The sequence below is a fragment of the Volvox carteri genome (genome assembly GCF_000143455.1).
Source record: "Volvox carteri f. nagariensis unplaced genomic scaffold VOLCAscaffold_73, whole genome shotgun sequence".
Lineage (NCBI taxonomy): Eukaryota > Viridiplantae > Chlorophyta > Chlorophyceae > Chlamydomonadales > Volvocaceae > Volvox > Volvox carteri.
The window spans coordinates 89,589-102,525 of NW_003307616.1; the positions used below are offsets into that span (position 1 = coordinate 89,589).

The 12,937-nt window shown below is 58.9% G+C and overlaps 1 protein-coding gene across 1 annotated transcript; it reads left to right on the forward strand.

The window, feature by feature from the left end:
• Nucleotides 1–333: 333 nt before the first annotated feature.
• Nucleotides 334–8,270, forward strand: VOLCADRAFT_84087 (uncharacterized protein; the record flags this gene model as incomplete). Its single annotated transcript, XM_002957356.1, has 15 exons — nucleotides 334–554; nucleotides 938–1,076; nucleotides 1,424–1,535; nucleotides 1,772–1,820; nucleotides 2,119–2,267; nucleotides 2,791–2,958; nucleotides 3,577–3,738; nucleotides 4,083–4,222; nucleotides 4,547–4,767; nucleotides 5,028–5,190; nucleotides 5,529–5,690; nucleotides 5,973–6,243; nucleotides 6,721–6,847; nucleotides 7,260–7,446; nucleotides 7,995–8,270. The coding sequence occupies exons 1-15, from the start codon at nucleotides 451–453 to the stop codon at nucleotides 8,268–8,270; spliced, it is 2,430 nt and encodes an 809-aa protein (XP_002957402.1). The 5' UTR covers nucleotides 334–450.
• Between the last annotated feature and the right edge of the window lie 4,667 nt (nucleotides 8,271–12,937).

Sequence of the window (12,937 nt, forward strand, 5' to 3'; positions counted from 1 at the left end):
GCTGTTCACATAATGTTTGTGTGGCGAGGCAACTAACTAACACGAACGACATCACCTTTCCCCAAACTTTTCCAAAGGCCGTCCTAGCTGTTGTTATAGGATTTGGATTTGGAAAGGGACCATGGGGGCACGAGGGCTTCTCGTGCTCTCCGTTTTGGTCACCTTCTCATTCCGCTCGGCCCTATATGCAGTCCTCGCCGATGAAGGTATGATTACAGCATAACATGCAATAGCAGCTTGCTTACTTATACTGGATGGAAACACGGTTATTTAAAGCCAAGAGGCCCTGACCCTACACTTTCGACCCTCCTAACACCATTTTGAACGGCGGGAGCAGCTTGCTCAGGCCACGGGAGCCAAGTGGACGGCAAATGCGTCTGCAGCACGCCTCTGCCGGCGAATGGCTCCCCCGGCTGGGTTGGCGACCAGTGTGCCATACAGGTGCACACCATGACACTAGACGGCAAAGACGTACAGGAGACCTGTGGGCAAGACCACGTCTGCAACGTGGTGACCCCGAATGAGCCGGCTTGTTTTTCCGCCGGCATTGAAAAGTGAGCGGAGCGGGAGGCAATGTGGGCGAAGTCCCCAGCGGGGACGTGCCCACTCGCGGGGTATCCACATCATAGCATTATATATCCGGCATTTCTGTGTCAGCAAGCTGGCGCTATACATATTATGCCAGATATATTTTAATCCTACGTCTGTCGAATATGATTGCTACGTTTATCACAACCAAGTCCCAGATTTTATCCGCCACGGCACGTGCGGCATTTCCCCTGGACGCCGCTTGCCGCAACTCATGCCTTGGCGTCCACTGGGGTTCTCAGGCGCCGCTCTTGGCACCCCGCGCACGTTTTTCCCCCATAGCCCCCCTCTGCTCGCCTTCCCCTCTCTCCCTCTTCCTTTCCCCCTGTCCACTTTCCTCCGGCTGCAGCATGGGGAGCTCCGCATTCCACCTGAACCTGCTGCTCATCAGCAAGAGCGTGGACGCTACCGTGGTCTTACACGGCCTGCTCACTAACTTTACCACTATCCAGGACCCAGCCACCGGCGCTACCAAGGTGGTACCGCAGGTACGGTCCCAGGCGAGCTGCGTTTTGCACGACTTGTGTGGTAATGGTGGATGGTGCTATATGGTGTAATAAATCGTGTTCAATGACAATGGTGGATGGTGCTATATGGTGTGATAAATCGTGTTCAATGACAATGGTGGATGGTGCTATATGGTGTGACAATGTGTTCAAGTGGCCCAGAAGCCTCCCACTCTGTAACATGGCTGGCTGGCATGACTTGTTGGAGCTCGGCTCCCTGGCCTCCTAGCCCTGCTTGGCCCTTGGGGATGTTCTACTTCCAAGGGCTTTGCGTTCATGGATTTGTACCGCAATATACCTTTCCTTGGCCCCTTTTTGAAATCCCACAGGTCTACCCCAGCTCGGGAGCACCGTACAGCTTTGCTGCTCACACGTCCTATTCGTCACCCAGCATCCAGGTTAAGCTCACCAGGCGGCAACTGGGGTACGGCTCGTACACAGGTGCGTGCGTACTGGAGCCCGTACGATGATGGCAGGAGGGGCATTGTGTTCCCATGCGGGCGGGCGGTACAGTCGTGTCCACCTTCAAATGCACTTCAAACGAGGGTGAATGTTGCCCTGAACTCCGTGCTCACGAGGATCAAATGCAGGCACTGCATATGGGATTGCTTGAAATGCTACGTTGGACAGCTATGACAGCTGTGGGCACCGACGCCGTGAGCCATTGACGCCTGCAGGGATGTACGTGTGCGCGACCAGCAACGCCACCACCATCATCTCCTTCAGGTGTGGGGCTGTACTGACAAAGACCCTCCATTCGGCCTTGCTAGGCTCGGGATTCGGGTGGTATGGGGTGGGGTGGGGGTGGGGTGAGTGGGGTAGATTAGGGTCGGGTGGGTGGGTAGAGTGCAGCCTATCCCGGTGTGTTAGCCCTCCGCATGCAAAGTCTCTTTGCGAGTGGCCCCTTCGTGCTGATTACCAAACGAACCATGCAGCCGGCAGTTGTCAGGCGCTATGCGTCTAGCTCTCATGTCGTAGGCCAAGCTCGCAACCAGTGATTCCGTGGGTCGTCGCCGTGGTGCAGGGCAGCGGAGCACTCATGTCCCTTCGAACTCGCCGCCAACGGCACGCTGCAGCTGTGTTCCGGCCGGGGATCCTCCGGCGTTTGCCCACACGGCACCTGCGCCTGTAAAGCGCCGTACATGCCCCCGGTCAACTGGGTCGTCACACCAGGTGAGTCGTCCAATGGATCGTGGCCGTGGAGTTCGCGCGTCTCACAATAGCAGATGGAGGGGGTCCGCGAAATCTGGCCTCATAATGTTCTGGTGCCCTGGACGGGGTGCTGCGTAGGCGGGCATAGTCAGTCAGCTTAGGGAGGTGTTACGGGGGGTTTACCCCGCGTGGTAGGCTGGGCCTGTGGCTCGCCGTCAGAGCATAGCCAGCGGTCCAAACGGCTGCGGCATCACGCATGGGGATTTATTAATTCCGATGGTTGGAGGCAACATGCATGCCGACCTGCAGGCCTGGATTGGCAGGATTGAATGAGCGGCTCAGTCTCAGCCTGCCTACGTGGAAGCTGCAAAACCGATGAAGTCCGGTGAAGTGCCGCTCACGTCCGACGTTCCTGTGGTCTTCTTCCTTCAGTTGCGAGCTTGTGAAAGCTCAGCTTACCATGTCTCCCTAGGCTAGGAAGTCTCCGATACCGATACCTGTACTTCCTCCTGCAAACACCGCCCGCGTGTACGGTCCTGTTCAGGACTGGGCTTTGAGGACTGCAGGACGGCGCTGCTCCCGCTGCAGTCGTCGGCCTCGCTGACGGTTTCGGAGCTGGGTCCCGGCGACTGGGCATTCTTCAGTGTGGAGCTGTCAGCATCGGCTGGCCGTGAGCTGCACGTGTGGGCCGCCGCGGCAGAGGCCACCAAGGGTGCGTCGCATTCGGGTGTGTGTGTGTGTGTGTGTGGCACAGTGGTCGTGTTGGAGCGATGCGGCACGTCGGTACCATGGGTGTGTGTGCGTGGGGTGATGGCAGAGAAATAAAGAGCGATAGAAGGAATGGGGTTTAGCAGCTTTTGGCTTTGCTGCTTTTAGATTGGCACACAGGGGAGGGTGATTGGAGTGGCCGCATATGGGAGGCGATGGCTCGCTGAGCTAGTTGCGACCTTGCGCTGGGGACAGGAACGATGCTAACGGTATTTCGGCTACAGTTGGTATCGGCTCTTTGGGAGCATCTCTACGTCCAGGGTGTCTGCCTGCGCGTCACACGCACTTGCAGCTTTGGTAATTCCCAACTCCATTTTTCGCGGCAGCTGTATCCCTTTAAAACTTAGTTGCCACTTCCAAAAGTGCTATGTGAATGCTGCTTTGTGGCTTTTGTGTGTCTTCATGCTGTTGTTACGAGCAAAACCAACTTGCGTGCCTCTCTATCTCCGTCCCTTCCCCGTCTACTCGACGTCCACCTGCCCGTTTGCTCCGGTTTGTTTCCGTAGCGCTCCCAAGCTCTCTTCCAAACTCTCAACCCGGTCTTCCCTTTCCGTTCTCGTAGGCTCCTTGGTGCTGTATCTACGCCACCAGCAGCTGCCGACAGACGCTGCGGGGCAGCACGACCTGGCCAGTGATGCGGCCTCTGCTCCCCGCTCTGCATCCTGGTGGCAGGACCAGTCCGCACACCTGCTGCTGCGTCGCAAACACCCCTTCTTCCAGCCAGGTGCCGATGTCCGTTCCGGGGGGGGGGGTCAAGCTGCATTGCTGCATGTCGTGTTTTGCCGTTCATGCTCTGCAAGCAATCTTCGAGCTGGTAGTGCGCTTCCAAATGAAGAGGCATATGCGTTACTTTTTGTAAATGGGAGGCAGGATAGGTTACCACCAGGGCCAAAGCCTATATCGGGGTTCCGCCGTGGTGTTGCGCAAGGGCCCTGCGGTTGGACCCGCCCGACCGCGATTGGTGTCGTGAGTGCGAGGCCTGGACGAAGAAGAAGATGATGTGGACGTGGCCGGTCAAATCCTGGATGTATAGTCGTCCTTGTCTCACACTGACTGGCCTTCCTGCAGGCACCTGGTATGTAGGCGTGCACAATACGGGCTTAGGCCCCGTGTCGTTCACCATGGGGTCGGCCGTGTACGACTGCCCAAACAACTGCAGTGGGCGCGGTACGTGTGACGCCAACACCGGCACGTGCACGTGCAGTCAGGTGCGGATCTGCTCCGTAACAGCATTTGCCCCAGCATTCGTGGGGTAGGTGAAGTGTCAACAGGAGTGACTCCTTGTGTGTAGCGGCCTCGCGTTGCACGTTTCGCACCACGTTCAGGTGGAGTCCACGCCAGCAAGACTCATCCGCGACGGGGTTGCATTTTGCGCCGCCATAGTCGCTGTTTATGTGGATTGCCTTGGTTTACACGCAGCTGAATAATAGCACATGCCCGCAGCACGTCTTTCCCACATCCTTTTTTTCCGCATCCTTCTTCCGGTCCTTATTTCCTCCGGTTCTTATCCCTGTGTTTCTCCTGTGCTGCAGTCTACGTGGCCAGCCTCCAAGGACTGCTCCATCGCCCTGCACGAGCTGGCGATGGGGCAGGCGGTTGACGCGCCACCGCGCGCCTTCACCTACGACGCGCTAGTGCTTCGCGGTGCGCGAGAGAAGCTGCAAGCCTCCGACTTGGGGCGCATAAACCTATCGGTTTCCTTCACCACAACGGACACCGATCCTCAGGGGTTGCCTTCTTGGGTGGCCGGCAGGTTCGTGAGTGGGCGGGTGGGCTGGGCTGGGCTGGGCTGGTATCAACGGGATATCCAGTATCCAGTATTGTGATGATACGACCTGAGCGGCTGGAAGAGAGGAGTCAGGGGTTGGATATGGGTAGAGATCGACTTGTCGCATTTTTGCACCGATGTCACTCGCACCACGTAGTGTTTCTGTCTATCGCATACACCTCGCCGCTGTGTTGTGTGACGCTGATCTGCTGCTGCTGCTGCTGCTGCTGCTGCTTGATCGGTAGGCCGGTGTTGTTCGTGTCGCCGTCGCTGGAGGCGGCACTTAACCAGAGCGGTGGAGGAGATGCTGACGGCGGCGGCCGGCCGCTGCACCCGCAGGGCGCGGTTGAGAGCGTGGCGCTGGCGGCGCGGGGGGCGACGTACTCCATTGAAATTGGGCCCAGGGCGGTGGGTGTCCGATGTTGGCCATGGAACGGAGCTTGCGATTTTGCCCACGGATTATGATTGATCCATAAAGCCCATGCGAGGTACTGGCTCTAATGCTAGTCCGCCTTGTTCGTCTGGTAGTCCCACAGGCAACACCGTAGGGAAGCTTTTTCCGTGCGCCTCTGCCACAGCCATGCTGTTCTCTTTCATCGAAGTTGTCAGATTTCTATCAAGACACTCTTAATTACACACCGTCAGATGCTAAACCCTGCACCACACCCCTACCTGCTGGCCAGTATAGCCTAGCCATGAGCTGTTGGGGTGTTAGGACGGATGGGTGGCTTTCGTCGTGCGTGTAGGTGGGCGACGACGGGTCGCTGCACGTGCTGGTGTGGAACCCCCTGAGCAGCCCGCTTCGCCAAGTGGGCTACAGCGTGATGCCGTCGCTGATGGGCGAGTGCCCAGCAGACTGCTCGGGCCACGGGACATGTAACACCACGACCGGAGAGTGCACGTGCGAGGTGCGTGAACGGGTATGGGTACCGGTGGGGGCCTTGGCAGCGTAGGCGGCATATGCATTGGACTGCCGAACCAGGTTAGGTGCAACAACCTGAGGGCCGGTGCAGCAACAACCTGGCTTCTTTGCATGGCAGGCTGTGATCCCTAAGACGCTTGTAGGTATCCCCGCACGCTTGCGTGTAGTGAAAAAATAAGGGGAGGCTGCGTTTCGGTCCGAACCATTATCTCTTGCATTATGCGATAATGCATTCGCCCGTGCCCGGCGCCCTGCTCCGGCCCCCCAGGCCCCTTTCCTGGGCCATGACTGCTCCGTGGACCCCTCAACCTTAGTCTGCACCCCTGGCACCCGCCGCGCCGTGCGGCGCGAGGGCCTGCGCGGCACGTGCTGGGCGCCTTGCCGAGATAACGGCAAGAGCTTTGACGACGAGTCGTGCGAGGAGCTGCAATGCGACGGCCCCCGAGAGGGGCACGGCCAATTGCGGCGCAAGGGCGATGAGGTGGAGTGCGTGGAGGACCAGTGCATGGCGGGCAACTACACCGCAACCGACCCGTCCGGTATGGAAACACGACAGGACGCCTGCCTCGGCCAGGCGAAAAGGGGATTTCCCGGAGCTGTGTTTGCGTCCCGGGCCGGATGGGGAACCTAGGGGGTTCTGATTCTTCAAGCTTTTCATAGCGACGGTAGCACCAGCACCAGCACCCGCAGCTTGCCTTGCTGCTAAAGCTGGAGGCACCCGAGGGCTGTCTTTTACTTTTTACCCCTGTCCTGACCTGACATCATAAGGCATCCCTATAGAAGAAACGCCGAGCGCAAGGCCCGCTCCAAACTCCATTTGAATTCCTGATCATTGCAGACCATGTTAAGAGTCTCTCGTTGCACCCGGCCACGCCGCCATGTGCGGCATTTGGATGGGCGCCACAACGAAGGACGATCTTTCATTTGCTATGGATACAAGACTAGCTGTCTAGGATGTTGTTGTCTCCTACGCATCGCTTGCTCGCCACTGTCTTACGGCGATTTGCTTGCCTCAGGCGACTTCCTCTGCACTCAACGCTGCGCCTGCCCGGCGGATGGAGCCGCCTGCACCCTGGAAGCCGCCTGCCTGCCAGGCACTAAGCAGTGCCTAAAGGGACTCCGCCTGGCAGCCGACGGGGAGAAGTAAGAGGGCGCGCGAAAAGGGATGCTGTGCGTGCTGCGAGTTTCGGCTTTCGGGGGCCTGCCGCTGCCGTGGGCTCAGCTAGCACATAGTTTGCACACTCTTCCAGCTCTCAGATTGTCTGCGGTTGCGCTCTGGTTGCATTTGTGCGTGGCAGGGAAAATACCCCTCGTCACGCCGCATTTGCAGGAAAGCCCGAAGCAGCAACACGACTACAATTGATGTGGCGTATGGATGTCTGTTTTTTCCTGTGCACCTTATGGCTGGCGGTGCGGCAGCTGTGCTGCTCGTCGTGGTGCTTCTGCTACTCTTTCCCGTTTCCACGTCCTTGAGCCCTAATGGCGCTCTTGATGCTCCCACTTCCGCACCCAGCGACTTATCCATCCATCTGACACCTGCCGTGAACCCCCGCAGATGCATCGCTGCGCCCTGCGAGGAGGGCAGCCTGCGGCGGGCCTACGACATGGACGGCGGCTCGGCATTCTCGGTGTGCTTGTGCGCCACGGCGGGTGACCCAGCCTCGTGCGCCTTCACAGCCCCCACTCAGGCGGCGGGCAACACCAACGGTGTGGTGTCCTGCTTGTCCGGCTATGAGCGCCAGGTAAATGGGCGGTGTAGCGTGTGGGGGCTTGGGCCTGCAGAATACACCCTACCCGGACAAGAACGAACCTGGGCGATCGGGGTTGTTGGTGGTGTGTGTTGATGAGAAGTAAAGCCGGACATGGCCAAGAAATAAACGCGAATGCAAGGGCCCCAAGGGCCCGGACGAAGGCATGGGTGGCCATCCCGGCCACGCCGAGGAAATTCAGGACGTGTGGTATAGAGCGGAACGGTATACAACGTGTCATGGCTTAAAACGGGTCCTCAGCAAGCTGCTGGGTCCCCACGGGCGACGGCCACCCAGCGGTCCGGTCTGTTCTTCACTGCGCCTTTCCCGCGTTCATCGGAAATAGGCGTTGTCCCAACGACAATCGCCTGTCGTCCACGTCGTCCAGCAGCTGCACGGGTGGACGAACAACAGGCACTTTCATGGACATGTGCCGAAAGCATCCCCCTCCGGATGACAAAACAAAAGCCAATGATGGATGCCGGTATCGGTACTTCGCCACATGCCGACGGCCACCTCGCGCCCCCTCACCCTCCTTGCAGGGCGGCACCTCTTCAACACGCCTCTCCGACGGGAGCACCCTGGTTCTGGGCGGCAACTGCCGTCGACCCCCCCGGCGGGGGGTGTCTGGTGGCATGGTGTTCTTTTACTGCCTGCTTAGCATCTTTCTGGCGGCAGGGCTCGTGGTGGGCGGCAAGTACGGCGTGTTGTGGTACGAACAATACCGGTACGGTAGGTCGGTGTTCAGTCAAGGCTATGTGTCTTGGCCACTGTTCGGCATGCGGGGCAACGCCGGATCGGCCACAGACGACTGGTAGGAAGGCTGCTGGGATTGTTGGATAGGTAGGTATTTCTCGAGGCTGTTTGTTAATCTGATCAGGCCCGGTAGCATATCTCGCGGCGGTGTCATGCTTCGTCTACTTATTATGCATAGCAGTTCTTGAAGCTGGCCGTGGCAGGTGGCAAGTACTGGAAGGGCAGGTGTATGGGTCTGGCCGTGCAGTATATGCTTCCCGCTGCGACACTTTTTTGAAGGTGCGGTGCTATGAACTAAGACGCGATGCTGGGTTTGTGTTGGGGGGGAAGGGGTAGCCTCAACTTAGGCCAACATGACACCATGGATAAGGAGAGGCCCCGACAGGGCACGAAGCAAAGCAGGGTTCGCGATTGTGCGTGGCAACCCGCTTGCCACTGAGCATCGAACATAACTCGCCTTAGAGGAACAGAACGTTCCAAGGCGTGCTGAAGAGACCGCGGTGGGTTCTTTCAAGAAGGAGCAGGTCTGCGCGACAGGATGGGGCTGGTGTGGGCATTACCGAGCGGAGGGCTTTACGGCTAGCAGCGTTTTTTTCCGTGCACTGCAGTATCGTGTGTCCAGGGCAACGTCGCGCTTGTGCCATGTGTCAGCGGTGGATAGATCTCCCTTTATTAGGTGCTCAGATTGTTCCGCGCACGGAAGCTTCTTGCCCAGAGCGAACAGCATGCCTCTCAGGATGTCGCTAATGGTCAACTGTGGATGCGTCGTCCAGGCTTGGTGACGCGCCTCTCGGTGTTCAGGTCCGGCTGCTGGTATGGCTGATGAGCGTGAGAGGGTGAGGTGATATTGCTGTCGCAAAGCGACCATAATTTTAACGGAAATCAGCGTGCGATCAGGTTCTTTCCATGCGCCGTGAGGCGCTTCCGTAGCTACGTTAGGCAATTTGGATGTTGCGCCTACATGTAAACAAGGCTTATGTAACCATCGTATGGACTGGGAGAGCAGGCTTGCACGTGCCGATGTGGGTGGAGCCTGGGCCACGCGGAGGCATGGACGGCTTCGCCGTGCTTCGTTATCTGCTGTTGCTGCCTCGGTTGTAAAGGAGATGGAGTACGGTGAGAAGATCAGCAGTTGGGGATTGCCGACCCCAACTCCGAAGCGCACCACGATTAAGAAGTTGTGAATTTCATCAGCGCGGCAAAGGCAAGGCAGTGAGAGCAGTCAACCCTTTTTGTCGGATTCATGAGATGGCTGAAGTTTTGCCAAGGCTTCTGAAAGACTGAGACTGGGGCACCGCCCGCGCAGGAGTTTCAGCCCTTGGCGGTTACAGTATACAACGACCAACCAAACAATTACTAACGAGCTCCTATGCACGCACGAGTTGTTGAGAATCGGCATTGGGACATCAGGTTTATGAACAGAATTTAAAGCTGGGCATGCTGTAAGTCAGGATGGCTGTAGACTAGGGCATTAAAACATCAAATGCGACTTGCACGCACGAATTGGAGCCCAAGGCATATCATCAGGCTCGCTAGGCCATGGCGCTCTTGTTGCACTTTTTATTTACATAAACTCCTTAAAGGTCACGTCGATATAACGTTTGGAATGTTCGCCACAACGTCGGCCGTGTCCCAAGGTGACAACGCAGTTGCAGATCCAAGCCTCGCAGCTGCAGCTAGGGAGGCCACAATCCAACTAGTCATGGCGATGTTGGAACTTTATCATCAAGTGAGTTGCGTAGTCAAGGACTCCAGCCCCGGTTTGGGAGCGTTGTCGTGCAGAGTTGCATAGCGTACTAGCCCTGCAAGGGTATTAAAAAAGCGGCCGACTTTGCTCGCCCTCCCTACAGAAGCGCACACGCGACTACATATTGCAGTCCCCCGGGCCCTTACGTTCAGGTGGGTTCTCTGTTGTCGTTAATTCTTTCTTCTCTCTACCCAGGATGCCCGATCCGTTACCCCTCCCACGGCCCTGCTTTCCCCGCCCCAACGCGGACCCGCAACCGACATGCCATCCTTTCAGACGAGCAAGCTTCAAGTAACTTGTTACCGCATGCTAATGCTCAGCTGTGTGCCGTTCTGGACGAGCTGCTGCGTCAGGAACAACTGCCGCAGCTCCCCCCACGGCCGCCGGACTGCCAAGGCATCGCAGCTGCGGCGGTGGTGGCGACAGATCCGGCAGACACATCACCAGCGGGGAAATCCGGGAAAGCAGAACCCGCAATAACGGTCCCTGGTGGGGCCGTGACGGAGTCAGTGGGGGCCGTGGGGGCCAGAGCAACGGTCTTAGGACCTTGCCCCGACTTGTCGTGGTGGTGGGAGGAAGAAGTCTGCAGTCTCAACGCACAAGGGGGTGACAGCGCTTCCATCGCATCGTCGCCGCCACCATCACTGCACCCGCACGCTGATCAGCCTCAGCAGCAGCAGCAACAGCAGCAGCAGCAGCAACAGCAGCAGGAGCCAGTCCCGCCGCTTTCAGTTGGCCCATGCGGCCTGAGGCACCCAGGCTTCCTGCCGAGTGGCTATGTGCGTCGTCCGTACGCGTTACAACTTGCCTGGGCAGCTGCAGTCTGGAGGATCACAGGGCGCTTTCCGTATCCAATCGTACGACAGCAGCGGCCGCCATTGCTACAGGAGAGCGACATGTACGACACGACACTATCCGAGGTGGAAGCCCTGCTGCCCCTGTTAGTGCCCGAGCCGGCTGCCGTACAGGCCGAGATAAAGCTATCGGCGGGCGTTTATCCCCGTCCGGGCGCAGGTCCCGCTCCGGAACCTGGCAGTGAGCCGCAGGGGGCACCTGTTCCCGCCACTCGTCGAGGCGGCACGGCCGGCTCAGCGCCCTGCATGCGGGAAAGCGGTGCAGAGGAAGCCATACCTCCAGGAGCAGGGGGTTTCGTTGCCTCCTCCGGCACGTTAGCCGCCCCCGCCGCCGCCAGTGCGCCCCCTCTACGCGGTCCTACCCCCGCACTGCGGCAGCTGCTGCTGAATGACGCCGCCGTGTACTTGCTGCTGGGTTTCCGGCTGACTGCGGGCAGTGCCACCCGGCTGGTGGCGCTGCCGTCGTCGTCGGAGTGCTGGGAGGCCTTCGAACGCAGACACGCGGTGCAGGGGGGGAACGGCAGCATACTCACCGTAGGTACGACGTAGGTACGACATAGGTGCATACGTGTGGGAGCTGGGGAGCGTGTCTGTACGGGCTACGCGGCTATGTGGGTATTATGTGGGTCTATGAGCACGAGGGTGAGCACCCTTCATGACCGGGTAAGTTGTTGATACGTTGTTGGGTCTTACATGGCCCCCCCCTTTTTACGATTCTCTGGCGTCGTGGGGTCGGCTGAGCGTCGTGCGTTGACTCGTGCAGCCACCAGGGGCCGTTCGGACATTTGTTGCGGCAGCAAATGCGCCAACAGCATGCAACAGCTGATTCCAAAACCCGCTGTTTGTATCTCTCATTTTTTCCCCCGCTTGCATCTCATGTCTCCCCCGCCCAGGCGCTCGTGCACTGAGCAAGCACACGCACCGAGACCTGCGCGGCGAGTGGTGGCCGCGGATGAGCGGCAGCGAAGCCGCAAAGAACCAGATGGCCCGTGGGTCACTGCGGCGGCTGATGGGAACCGCGCTGTGGCTCAACGTGCATCAGCTGCCGCCTTTCGACGCGCCCAAGTACGTACTGGAAATACGGAACATGCAGGTATGGCATATCATTACGTCAGACTGATGGTAACACTGACTATATTTGCACTATAACCAATGAAAACGGTACAGCAGTACTACGATAAGGGTTAGTTACACGGCATCTGTTATGCCATGGGATGCAGGTGGTCGACGGGACCGCCATGCAGGCGGAGGGGGGGGGGGGGAAGGGGGGAAGGGGAGAACAACGACACCTTTTTGGACTTTTGTGTGACATGAAAAGGGGCTAACGGTATTTTCAGCACCGACCGCGACACCTCCCAACCACCCGCGAAGCAGCCCACCAAGAAGCCCATGTGATCATCCACATGCCCATCCACCAACTGCTCCACTCCTCAGGGCTACGGGGCCAGGTGGGCCATTGACAGCGCACGGTCACCCTGCAGCACTGAGAACCGTGAAGCCGGAGGACGTCCTGTCTGTGCGACCGACAAGAGCCTCTCAGCACTGCCGCCGACATCAGCGCTACAGCCGCCGACATCAGCGCTACAGCCGCCGACCAGTGAGCAGGGCCCAGGCGCCTCGGACCCCAGCGGCGGCTCAGAGGTCACCCTGCCCGGTGCTAGAGGGGGGGGGAAGGATCGTGACGCGGCGGCTCAAGCGGCGGAGGCGACGGGCCCGGCGACCGAGCCGACGGCGACTGGGCCGACTGTGCTGGAGTTTGCGGCTGCACAAGCATCGACGGGTGCAGCAGCGACACCTAGCGCGGTGGAGGCCAGGTCACGAGGGCAGGGAGGGGATGTTCCAGCAGGCGGGGGCGGAGCAGCCGTTGCAGCGGGGACGTGGAAAACGTCTGAATCGGTGTCAGGACCTGAATCCGGATTAGTTATGAGCCGTAATAATGTCAACCAACGGCCAAGGTTGCAATTCCGAGGGTTCTTAGAGCCGCAAATGGCAGGTGGACATGAAGCAGGCTGGCGGCATTAGCAGCTGACCTGGCTGTGGGTCGGGCACGGCGCCGGGATAGCATGCTGTGCATGGATCTGGCTAGTGCCGTACATAGCCATAGCATAACCGCCTGTAAGGACGTGGC